The sequence below is a fragment of the Halichoerus grypus genome, chromosome 14 (assembly GCF_964656455.1).
Source record: "Halichoerus grypus chromosome 14, mHalGry1.hap1.1, whole genome shotgun sequence".
NCBI lineage: Eukaryota > Metazoa > Chordata > Mammalia > Carnivora > Phocidae > Halichoerus > Halichoerus grypus.
Window position 1 is genome coordinate 73,430,138 of NC_135725.1, and position 13,150 is coordinate 73,443,287.

The window sequence follows — 13,150 nt, forward strand, 5'->3', positions numbered from 1 at the left end:
ACATATGCTACAATTAATCCACGAAGATCCTAACCTAGTGGTTTCCTTAAATATTAAATTATCTGTCAGGTCCCACGCCATATCCCTGGGTTCTCAGAGAAATATTTCTATCAGTGATTCGAAATCTTTTTATTCTGGCAACAGACCTCTTTAACTTTTAGAGCGTCTGAACGCTCCCGAAAATTGCAGAAATTCACGAAGTTTCTTTGGGGGGCTATGGGGGCAGGAGTCCATGGTCACCAGGTCCAGACGCCCCGTATACAGAGGTCGTTAGCACAGCTCACAGCCCCAAGTCCGGAGACCTCGGCGGGTCCCCCCGCACGTCGACACCCCGCGGGGGGCCTTGGCTTCGGGACCAGGTCGCCGCCCAGACGTGCCCCGACGCGTGCACTCGCCGTCCGCCTCTCGGCGGCCACTCGCCTCCCCGCCAGGGGAAGCTCCAGCGCTCGCCCCACCTCACCGGTAAACAGCAACTCCCCAAGCGGGAGGACGCCCGCCCCGAGCGCCGCCTCCGCCTCCCCCAGCGCCGCGCACCATTTTCTGAAAGGAAGTGTCGGCAGGCCGGGCCGGGCTCCCCGGACTCTGCGCGCGGAGGGCGGACCCCGGCACCCGGCGGCTGCACCCGGCTTTCCTCCGCTTCCGGGTGTGAGGATGTGAAGGGGCGGACATTACGGGGGCGCCCCAACCGGGAGAAGAGGCGGCGGCGGACCGCCCCTCTGCGATTCGGGGCGCCCGGAAGCCCCGCCGTCGGACTCGGCCGGGGTCGCTCCTCCGGCCGCCGGCGCCGCGCCCGGCTCTGCGGCCGCGGCGTGTCCGGCCGAAAGCCGAAAGGAAGCGGGGCAAGCGCAGCCCCGCAGCCGCTGCGCCTTCGAGTACTTACCCATCCATGGCCCAGACGGAGGAGCGCACGGTGCGGGGACTGACGGGCTCACCGCGAGCGGAGGGCGGAGGCGGCGGCAGCTGGGCGGCTCCAGGGACGAGCAAGCGGCGCCTCTCCGGAGCCCCGCCGGGTGGGAGGTGGAGGAGAATGGGAAACAGGGGCGGAGACCAGGGACGCTCCCGCCACCGCCGCGCCCCCGCCTTCCCCACCCCGCAAGCGCGTCCCCGCCTCGCCTCACCCCGCCCCCTAGGGGTCGACGCCCTCCCTCCGCCCCGCCCCCAGCCGGCCTCCCGCTCGGCTCCAGGGCGCCCTCTTCCTGCTGTCGCCCTGAGACTCCGCCTCCAGGCCTCTCTTCCCAGCGCACGCGCGCGCCTCGCCCCCGCCTCCCTCCTGCGTTCACGGGAGCGCGCTCCTTGTGCTTCCCGCTTCGCCGCCCCGCCCACCCACCCGCGGGCCCTGCCGGCCTTCCGGCCACTCTGCCTCGGGCCGCCGGGTTCGGACACCTCGGTCTCCCTGCGGGAAGAGCGTTGGAGACCCGGCTCTGGAGTGTAGGTAGGAGTGTCTCGCCAGGACCCCAGAACCTCGGCGGACTGGTGGGCGAGGCTGGCGGTGGCTGGACCCCAAGCACGGAAGCCCGGCGCGGGCCGTGGTCCTCGAAGCGCCGGGCCCTGTAACCCGAGGAAGCCCGGGCTCGGGCCCCGGGCCGGCGCGAACTCCCGCCAGTGCGGGGCCCGAGGGTCGTCCCCTGGGTCCTGGGAGCCGACTGCTGGGACTCGCACCGGCCCGATAGGTGTGGTTGGGATTAAAATGAATGAGGTGAATGAAGGAGACTGCCGGAACTTGAGAACCTCTCAGTTGTGTACGGTTTTAGTCTCTGAGTGCTTTTCGACCCGACAGTCTGGGTTTGAATTTATATGAAACATTCGTTGCACAATACGGAATGGCCACTATGTTGCCAGCGTTTTATAGAGTTTTTCATATCCCTCCATGTAAAGAAACAAACAAATCCTATGAGGGAGTGATTATTCCCTTTTTTTCAGATGAAAATGTAGACACTAATAGAGTGATTTGCCTACAGTTTCACAGCCACTAGAGCCCCTTCCTCTCCTCTGAGCAAAATTATGTATATAATTAGTGGCAACTCGCTTGTTTGCCCTTTTATATTCTGTCTAGTTCTGAAACTCAGTGATTTTTCAATGCACAGATCATCAAAACTTAAGCCACTAAACGCTGTCCTCGACCAAATTCCTAACCTGACTGGAAAGAGAGGACTGCTCCTCTTCAGCCTCCTCATTTGAGAAGCAAGTAACAAGACGCCTCAATCATCTGTCCTTGATAGTATATCCTGCTTTTAAATAAGTAGGAGCTACTAAAACGACTTAAACTGTCGATTCATCCATCATTAAGTCATTATTTATTGAGTGTTTACTATGTGCCAAGCACTGCAGGGATAACCAAGAAAATCAGGTTCCAGCCTTCGTGGTTGAATGGATTCCTCAATGGCTTTATTATTTATTGGCAAAAAACAATTTTCAGATAGCTCAGGTCTTGGGGGCCCTATTTTTAAAGAATTGTATCTAACTTCAATCCCTCTTTCCAAAAGATGAATATATATTTTGTATGTTAAGTCCAAGTATTAAGTTGCAGGTTGTAAACATTGCCACCCTACATTGCCAGATGGATGTTAAAAATATGAGCCACGTCCTTGATGCAATCTTGATATTGTTTTGGGGATATAATCTGTTGATGAAATTTCCTTAATTTTTTTTAGCTACACAAGTAACAAACATAGGTGCTCCTTTTGGAAAATTGAAGTAGTATTAAATATTAAACACTTATGATTGGGGCGCCTGGGTGGCTCAGTTGTTGAGCGTCTGCCTTCGACTCAGGTCATGATCCCGGGGTCCTGGGATCGAGCCCTGCATCGGGCTCCCTGCTCGGCGGGAAGCCTGCTTCTCCCTCTCCCACTCCCCCTGCTTGTGTTCCCTCTCTCGCTGTGTCTCTCTCTGTCAAATAAATAAAATCTTAAAAAATAAACACTTATGATTATATTTCTTCACAACCTACACCCTACCCATGATAACCAATGCAACAATTCTGTGAGCATGCTTCTAGACCCTCACCATTTTTTTTATTCTTTTTTTTTTTTTTTAAGATTTTATTTATTTATCTGAGAGAGAGAATGGCAGAGAGAGAGAGAGAGAGCATGAGCGGGGGAGGGTCAGAGGGAGAAGCAGACTGCCCGCTGAGCGGGGAGCCAGATGTGGGACTCCATCCCGGGACTCCAGAATCATGACCTGAGCCGAAGGCAGTTGCTTAACCAACTGAGCCACCCAGGCGCCCAAGACCCTCACCATTTTTTATTTGCTCTTTTTACTTAAAAATTCTAGAGATTTTTTCATATCAGTACTTTTCATCTACTTAATTAAGTTTTTTTACATTTATTTTCTCTTTGTAAGTACATTTTTTTCTTTTCAAATTTTTATTTAAATTCTAGTTAGTTAATATACAGTGCAATATTGGTTTCAGGAGTAGAATTCAGTGGTTCATCACTCACACACAACACCCAGTGCTCATCATAACAAGTGCCCTCCTTAATACCCATCCCCCATCCCCATCTGGCCCATCCCCCACCCACCTCCATCCATCAACCCTCAGTTTGTTCTGGTGATTAAGAGTCTCTTATGTTTTGTTTCCCTCCCTTTTTTCCCCCTCCCATATGTTCATCTGTTTGTTTCTTAAATTCCACATATGAGTGAAATCATATGGTATTTGTCTTTCTCCATCTGATTTATTTTGCTTAGCATAATACACTGTAGCTCCATCCACGTCACTGCAACTTAATTCATTTTAATACTGCATAATTTATCATAATTTCATGTACCATAATTAATTTAACTTTTTCCAAAATAGTGGAAATTTACATTGTTTCTAATTATTCAAAATAACAATATTGCAAAGAACATCATATATGTATGAGCATCTTTCCACACATGTTTATTTCTGAGGAATAGATCCCTAGAAGTAGAATTGCAGAACAAAGGGTATAAGCATTTTCAAGTTTGATTAATATTGCCAAACTGATTCCAAAAGGCTGTACCAATTTACATTTTCTTTATTTAAGAAATAAAAAGTTGTCTTTCTCTTAGCCCCATGCCTTAAGATAGTTGACAAATTTCAGTAGTAAAAAATAAATGTGAAGTCGATCTGAAACTCACTGTCCATATTACTAACAATAACTCTGAAAAGTCTCCAGTGTAAAGATGGTGCACCTGACTAAAATGAAAAAAACTGTATGACATTTCCTAAATACTTAACATCCCATTTTACAACAGAAGCCTAGATAGAAGAAAACAGCTCACAACAGAAAGCAAGGTAAAACCCTTCTGTTTCCATTGCCTCTTGGTCATAAGTTCAAAAGACTTTTCACTGAGTAAGCTTCCTAGATTTGTGAGTCCCTCTGATTCAAAACAGTGGACAGAATGGAATTTAGGTCTTCTAGGACCACTTTTAGAATCCTAGCTATTCCCATAGTCCATATAGCATGGGAAAACCATGGCCTTCTATAATCTTAGCAAAAGTTTCTGAGTTTCCAGAATGATGGGATATCATCCACATGACCTAGCCTGTCATGAGAACTTTATGTTCTGTATAGTGGCTTTCTGATGGTGACGAGAATCACATGTTCTTAATTTGCTATTCTTTTGAAAAGTAAGCAGTTATAATAACTTCTTTGTGTTTCGTTCTAATTTGTCTAAGAAACTCCCCTGAAACACCTTCACTGAGAAGAGAACCACACACACAACCACTACTATTGTTTGGACAAAATGTAACCTTGGAACATTTCCTTTAAGGCATTCCAGTATGCAGTGATAGTTAACATTTAACTAATATTGCCCTATTCACGTTTACAGGTAAAGCTTCTTGATGCAGGGCTTGATCTCACAACCCTGAGATCATGACCTAAGCCGAAATCAAGAGTTGGACACAACCAACTGAGCCACCCAGGCGCCCCCTCCTTTTTTCTTTTAATGTAGAAAATGTAGAAAATTGTAGAAAAAATCTATTTTCTCATGTAAATACACTCTCACATTCACAGAATAAAATGTACTTTGTTCAGATATGTATATGTATTTTTTCTTTCTTTTTGTATTTTTTTAAATTTTATTTTATTATGTTAATCCCCATACATTACATCATTAGTTTTTGATGTCGTGTTCCATGATTCATTGTTTGTGTATAACACCCAGTGCTCCATGCAGAACGTGCCCTCTTTAATACCCATCACCAGGCTAACCCATCCCCCGACGCCCCTCCCCTCTAGAACCCTCAGTTTGTTTCTCAGAGTCCATAGTCTCTCATGGTTCGTCTCCCCCTCCGATTTCCCCCCCTTCATTTTTCCCTTCCATTTTTTTTTTTTTTTAAACATGTAATGTATTTTTGTTTCAGAGGTACAGGTCTGTATTCATCAGTCTTACACAATTCACAGCGCTCACCATAGCACATACCCTCCCCAGTGTCTATCACCCAGCATTTTTAAATACATTAGTACATTTGTTAATACTTTTATTACAGTTTTAATATCTCTATTAATAAATGAAATTGCTTTAGAGTTTTTGTGGTCTGTACAGTTTTAGTATCAGAATTACGGCAACTTCCTCTGGTAAATTAGAAGATCTAGTTGCAATTCCACTAATGGTTATCTTTAAACTTTAAATATACTTAAATCATCAGCCTCAGAAGCAAAAAATGTTATTTATTGACTCCACTCTGAAAAATGAACAAATTAGCCCTCACCCTAACTCTCATGACTCTCTTTCGTTATAGTTAGTTTTGTCAGAGTATTATCATTTTCACATTATGTAAATTTTCTATTAAGAATTATAACCATCACATTAAACTGTATAATCACACCTAAGTGGATTAATGTTCATTGATAGTTGTCTTTTAATTAATTTTTCCATTAGCAGAATTACATCTTCAACAATCTTTTTAGAAGGCATCATGGGTTATCTGTTTCCTGAGTCCTTATGAATCTATTACTTTTCTACATTAAAACTTTAGTGAAGAACTATTGAGTCACTGTCCTCTCCCAGGAAACCCTACTATATGCTAGAGGCCTACTCTCTTCTAGCATTTAAAACTATGATGGAAAAGATTCAAGCCAGTCTTTTCCTTCTAAAGTTTTTTTTTCTTTTTTAAAGATTTTATTTATTTGACAGAGAGAGACACAGCGAGAGAGGGAACACAAGCAGAGGGAGTGGGAGAGGGAGAAGCAGGCTTCCCGCCGAGCAGGGAGCCTGATGCAGGGCTTGATCCCAGGACCCTGGGATCATGACCTGAGCCGAAGGCAGACGCTTAACAATTGAGCCACCCAGGTGCCCCTAAAGGTTTTTTTTGTTGTTTTTTTTAAGATTTTATTTTTTAAGTAATCTCTACATCCAGCCTGGGGCTCAAACGCACAACCCTGAGATCAAGAGTCGTATGGTCCACTAAAACTAATGATGTAATGTATGGGGATTAACATAACAATAAAAAAATTAAAAAAAAAAAAAAAAAAGAGTCGTATGGTCCACTGACTGAGCCAGCCAGCACTCCTAAGCCAGTCTTCTATATGAACGATTTCTTTGGGCAGATGCATAAAGAAACCTTTCTTCATCTTTGAAATTTAGATACTTATTTAGAATATGCCTTATTTTAAATATATTAATTTTTCTAGAAACAATCTTATAGACAATTCTCTTATTATATACCCATTTTTTTCCTGTTTGACTATTGTTGTTTACTTATTGGTTTGCCGGTATCTTAACTGAACTAACATGAGTTAGCTCCTTGGTGAGTCGCAGATAGAAACTACACCAGGTGGAGGTGTCGCACAAAGGAAACTTTAACTGCAGCAAATAGAGATCACAGGGAATAACTTCCAAAGCCGAGATTCCCTGAGCAAGGGTATATGGGTTCCTTTTAATTAGGGTTAGAATGATTATTTAGATGGGGGCCTTGTCATCTGTGTAGAGGCAGGCCTAAGGTGGCACATGCACCTTAAGGAAACATGCCTAAACATACATTGTATGTTATGGAAATGAAACTGTGTACACACACACACACACACACACACACACATGCGTGAGCGGAGGGGGGAGCGGCAGAGAGAGAAGCTGCCTCTCCGCTGAGCAGGGAGCCGCACGTGGGGCTCAATTCCAGGACCCCTGGGATCATGACCTGAGCTGATGGCAGACGCTTAACTGACTGAGCTACGCAGGGGCCCCTAAGATTTTAAAACTTTCTAAATAAACTTTACTTTTTAGAGCAGTTTTACAGAAAAATTGTGAAGATAATACAGAGTTCTTACATGTCCTACACCTAGTTTTTGTTATTATTAACATCTTACGTAGTAGGGTAGATTAGTCATAATTAATTAACCAATATTGATACATTGTTATTAACTAAAGACCATACTTTATTAAGATTTCCTTAGTTTCTACCTAATGTTGTTTTTCTGTTTTAGGATTTCATCCAAAACACCACATTACATTTAGTCATCATGTTCCTTTAGGATCCTCTTGGCTGTGACAGTTTCTCAGACTTTCCTTGTTTTTGATGACCTTGATAGTTTTGAGGAGTATTGCTCAGGTATTTTGTGCAATGTCCTTCAGCTGGGATTTGTCTGGTGTTTTTGTTAGTTAGTTGTTTTTTGTTTTTTTTCCCCATGGTTAGACTAGGGTTATAGGCTTTTGAGAGAAAGACCACGGAGAAAAAGTGCCATTTTCATCATGCCATATCAAAGGTATGTATTATTGGGGCACCTGGCTGGCTCAGTTGGTGGAACATGTGACTCTTGATCTCAGGGTTCTAAGTTCGAGCCCCGCATTGGATGTAGAGATTACTTAAAAATAAAATCTTTAGGGGTGTCTGGGTGGCTCAGTTGGTTAAGCGTCCAACTCTTGGTTTCAGCTCAGGTCATGATCTCAGGGTTGTGGGATCGAGCCCCATGTCAGCGCAGAGTCTGCTTGGGATTCTCTCTCTCTCTGCGTCCCCTCTCTCTCTCTCTCTTTCTCTCAAATACATAGAATCTTTAAAAAAGAAAAAAAATAAAACCTTTTAAAAAAAGGGCATTTTTAAAAAAGATTTTATTTGTTTATTTGTCAGAGCACAAGCAGGGGGAGTGGCAGGCAGAGCAGGCAGAAGGAGCAGCAGGCTCCCCGCTGAGCAAGGAGCCTGATGCGGGACTCGATCCCAGGACCCTGGGACCATGACCCAAGCCGAAGGCAGACGCCCAACAGAATGAGCCACCCAGGCGTCCGAAAAGGGCATATTTTATCGACATGACTTATCACAGCTGATATTGACTTTGATCACCTGAGATCATGTTTGTCAGCTTTCTTCACTGTAAAGTCATTTTTCCCCCCTTTTCCTACTGTACTCTTTGGGAGATGTCACTGTATACAGCCATACTTAAGGAATGGGGAGTTATTCTCCACCTTCTTAAGGGGGCAGTATTTACATAACCTATTTGGAATTCTTCTACACAGGAAATTTGTTATTTCTCCCCATTTATTTATTTATTCAATCATATAATTATATCAGTATGGACTCAAATATTTATTTTATACTTTGGTTACAACCACTTTATTTTATTGCCCAAATTGTTCCAGCTTTGGCCATTGGGAGGTCTTTCAGTTGACTTCCCTGCTCCTTTGACATACCTCCTTCAATGTGAGTCTTTTGGTTTTGGTTTTTGTTTTTCAGCACTTCCTAACTTTCTGCCACTATAAGATGTTCCAGGCTCATCTTGTATATTTTCTGCTCTAGTTCTAGAATTGGTCATTTCTCCAAGGAATACTGATTCTTTTTATTGGAGTAGATTATTAGAAATCAAGTCTAAGGGGCACCTGGCTGGCTCAGTCAGAAGAGCATGCAACTCTTGATATTTGGGTTGTAAGTCTGAACTGCCACATTGGGTATAGAGATTACTTAAAAATCTTAAAAAAAAAAAAAAAAAGAAATCAAATCTGACTTCTAGGTGTTCTCATTTCGACTGGTATTAAGATTGATTTTTTTAGTTTGAGAGTTTCACTCTAGAATGTTACAGGATTTTCATCTTATAGTAAGTGTTTATTTACTCTGCTCAGTTTACTTGGATCAACAGTGACAGATCTGTCTTGTGGGTCACTGTTAACCTTTCAGCCGCCCCTCACTTCCCAGTTTCAATTATAAGTCAGGAAACTGAGTTCTGAAAAATCAAAATGTGTGTTACATTGTCTCTTCTTCAGTTCTGCCTTCCTTGCCACCTGAGAATGGATGCCAAGGTGGCCTTAATTTTTCCATGGTCCACCCATGTCCCTAGTGCTTATTTCTTCAAGTTTCATATTACTGTTGGACCTTTATGACCATCTCATTTACTTTCTAAAAATGGCACTGAGTTGCTATTTAGAGGAAATGCTTATCAAATCTCACTGCCTTCCTTAATTTGGGACAAATTTGGAAGGTATTCTTCATAGTCTGTGGTAAGATTATGGCAGTTCCCTAGTTTCATTATACTTGATATTTTCTTCTATGGTTTTGGTTCATTTCTGTTCACTTTCCTAGACTTCCCTCTTCCCTGGAAGTTATGTAACCATTAATGACTTTCATTAAAATATTTCTACTCTTCCTGGGGTGCCTGGGAGGCTCATTCGTTAAGCGTCTGCCTTTGGCTCAGGTCATGATCCCAGGGTCCTGGAATCGAGCCCCTGCATCAGTCTCCCTGCTCCGCGGGAAGCCTGCTTCTCCCTCTCCCACTCCCCCTGTGTGTTCCCTCTCTCGCTGTGTCTCTTTCTGTCAAATAAATAAATAAAATCTTTAAAACAAATTTTTTTCTACTCTTCCTTTCACCAGCCCTTAACATGATTGTCCCTTACTTTATCTGTCCCTAACTGGTTAACTCACATGTGATTCACCTCAGCATTTTCAAAGAAGGAAGGAGGTGGAAAGAAGTAGCAGTGAGTAGGGTAGCAAAGGGAAAGGGGCAACTCCCCCTTTTTTTTTCTTTTCCATTTAAGCTGTTACTTACAACTCTTCCTCCCTGAATTGAAGTTAGTCTACTCTACTGAGCTGATTTGCTTTTCCTGCCTTCATATCCCATTTGTCTATAGATATGTGAAGTTGATACATATTACAGATGCCTATAATACTGTAAAAGGTCTTATATGGGACAAAATAGTCCCTTCTTAGGCATCTGAGAACATATCACCAATAGCAATTATAGATTTTATTTTGCAGCTAGAATAAGCCCTTTACTCTGGACACTAATTCAAACCTTCTCTAAATTTTTTGACATAACTGTTTAATAAGGAGCCAAATAGATTGTTGAGTATATTTTCTTTTTCCTCATTTGCCTTTTCTTGAAATATTAGCCTGTGCAAAAAAGCAGATCATAGTCTATAAGTCAGTGGAAAGGTTCCTGGGATGCCAGACAACTGAATAGAGCTGTTGTTCTCCCTCCCCAATATGTTTCTAAAAAATGTTTAACTGCAGATAATCCCACAGGGCACACCAGGCAAATGTTCAACCTTGAACAGACAAACAAGCAAAAGGTCAGTAGCAGAAAAACAAAAGAACAATCTGGAACACTTCTCTATGAAGATATGCTATTTAGGTAACTGGAAAAGCAAATCTCCCCATCCCCACCCCCATCCATGGAGGTGGAGAATAACTTCTATCAGAGGATAATAAGTCCTCATATAGCCTCTCATCTCCTGGAAAAGTAGGAGTGTGAGACCCTAATCAAGAATTTAATTTAGTAGAGGGAGGTAGTAGGATGACACCAACAAGAATTTAATTTGGCACAGAATTAACACATTTGGTAATTCCAAAGCTTGATCTTTCTGTATTAAAGCAGAGGCCATTAAGAGATAGATGGCTCAATTATGGGCCTGATTCTTAAGCTAACTTTGAATGGGTTTCTTTAAATTTGTTTTTTATGGCTTTTAGGCAGTTTGAAAGCTAGAAGATAAAGAATTAACATTATTCTGCAAAATAAAATGCTATCTTTATAGTGAGCAGGGATGAAGCCATGTTGATTATAGAAGAGTCAAGTAACTTTCTCTCTCAGCTTGCAAAGATTACAGATACTAACAATAGAGTATTGTGTCACAGAATTAATGCCTGACTTTAGGAGATGTGGGTGTGTTTGACAGAATAGTTATTTGCTGGATGAAGAATTAGGTGGAAATATCTCAAGGGAACTGGACCTGGAATACCCACACCCAACCCAGACTCTCTTGCTTAAGTCATATTTTAAATAGAATGAATAATTCAGGCTTGGGAAAATGTATGACCTAAGAAAGGAGGATGGATCCTGATATAAGACCAACTCCTATGAGTGGGGCATGGGATCTCCTAAAAGGGGATGGAGATACTAAAAGCAATTTTTGTTTTTAAGAACTCACGACTCTGAGATCAAGACCTGAGCTGAGATCAAGAGTTCAACACTTAACTGACTAAGTCACCCAGGTGCCCATAAAAGTAATTTTGAAGAAGGAAATTTGAACAATATTGATGCTCTTAGGGAGAAAAGCAGAGATGAAGACAAGAAACAAAGCTAGGGATTTGGGTATGCTCAAAAGGGAACCCCCTGCAATGGTTTATATTCTTTTGATACTTTTGCCTTGAGATAGGGTATCATTTACGAGTTAGGTCCAGATGCATATAACAGGAAACAAAAAATAATTACAGTGTCTTAAACTAGATAAAGATTAATTTCTCCTGCAAAAGAAGTCTAGAAGTAGTAGTTTCGGGGCTGTTATGACATTCCATGTTCATCAGAGACCCAGTCTTCCTTTTGTTTTGTTATGTGAACATATGGTTTTCATTCTTAAGATCACAAAATGGCTGGAAGCTCTTTAAAGAAGCTTTCCCAGAAGTCCACTGCAATATCTTCCACTTATGTCTCATTAGCCATAAATTGGTAACATGGCCACTCCTAGTTACAAGGCAGGCTGAGTGATACAGGTTTTTTTCTGGGCACATGGACACCTCCAGTAATAGATACTGTTGGTAAAAAGAAGCAGAGAATGCATTATAGCTAGGCAAATATCAGTCTCTGACATAGCGGTTGTCCCATAAAGTATAAAGTTAATTATTTTATACATATAATTATAATATATATATGTAATTCCCTCACGTAAGCCTCAACACTTTGGTTAAGAGTTGTGTGCAGATGGTATAGTAAATAAACCAACAAGCAGAAAATTGAAATAAGGCATGATCCACACACCTACATACCCATTCTACTCATGACTTGCACTCATGCAAGCAAGGAGTTGTCTACTGAGGGAACTGCTTCTTGGAATTCTAAGAGATGGCAGCTGCAAAGTGAGGAGAACCCACGGCGTACCTTGGAGCAGTGAGAGTATGAGAATGCTAGGTGGAAAACTCAGGAGGGTACTGAGACAACTGCCTCCCAACCCTAGCCTTTCTTTCATGAATGTTACAGGAGAAAGCTCACCTTTGAAGGAGTCACAGGAAAGGGAAAGACCAATACCCCCTATGATGCAACATAAATGCAGGTGTTCCAAGCATCACATCCAGTATTAACATCTAGAAGAGAGGAGCCAACCTATTCTGTGGGCTCTTTCTTTCTTTTTAAAGATCTATCTACTTATGTATTTTAGAGAGAGCGCTTGCAAGTGGTGGAGGAGCAGAGGGAGAGGGAGAGAGAGAATCGCAAGCAAACTCCCCACTGAGGGAGGAGCCTGACACAGGGCTCGATCTCATGACGCATATTAGAACCACTTGAGGGGCTTTAAAAAAAAAAATACCACCTATGGGTACCCCATACCAACTTAATTAGAATCTCTAGCAGTTAAGACCCAGACATCAGAATTTTTTTTAAGATTTTATTTATTTATTTGACAGAGACAGAGATAGCGAGAGCAGGAACACAAGCAGCGGGAGTGGGAGAGGGAGAAGCAGGCTTCCTGCTGAGCAGGGAGCCCAATGGGGGACTCGATCCCAGGACCCTGGGATCATGACCTGAGCCAAAGGCAGAAGCTTAACGACTGAGCCACCCAGGCCCCCAGACATCAGAATTTTTAAAAGATCCCCAAGTGATTCCAATTTGCAAACAAGGTTGAGAACTACCAGCCTACACCTTTTGGTGCCTCAACCAACAGCATTAGCCTTACCTGGAAACTTGTTAGAACTACAGATTCTTCAACTCCACTGTCTAAGACCTAGTAAATCAGAAACTCCAGAGGTCAGGCTCATTAATCTATGTTTTACAAACCT

At 42.9% G+C, this 13,150-nt stretch overlaps 2 protein-coding genes across 10 annotated transcripts in view; one reads left to right on the forward strand and one right to left on the reverse strand.

The window, feature by feature from the left end:
- PTBP3 (polypyrimidine tract binding protein 3) overlaps window positions 1-1,021 on the reverse strand; it is a 127,535-nt gene extending 126,514 nt beyond the window's left edge. For 2 of the 8 annotated variants that reach the window (XM_078061600.1, XM_078061599.1), the window contains exon 1: window positions 881-1,021. Coding sequence is in view for 3 of the 8 variants with exons in the window: in XM_036090934.2 (XP_035946827.2) it covers window positions 881-888 (8 nt within the window). In the remaining 5 variants the exon portion in view is untranslated. Of the gene's footprint in view, window positions 1-146; window positions 167-880 lie in introns of those variants that run through there. The other 6 variants (XM_036090934.2, XM_036090933.2, XM_078061601.1 and 3 more) reach the window with 5 other exon arrangements.
- Window positions 654-13,150, forward strand: part of HSDL2 (hydroxysteroid dehydrogenase like 2) — a 78,009-nt gene continuing 65,512 nt past the window's right edge. Inside the window, exon 1 of one of the 2 annotated variants that reach the window (XM_078061611.1) lies at window positions 654-1,428. In XM_078061611.1, coding sequence (XP_077917737.1) covers window positions 887-1,428 — 542 coding nt within the window. In that variant the 5' untranslated portion in view covers window positions 654-886. The remainder of the gene's footprint in view (window positions 1,429-13,150) is intronic. The other variant, XM_078061610.1, reaches the window with a different exon arrangement.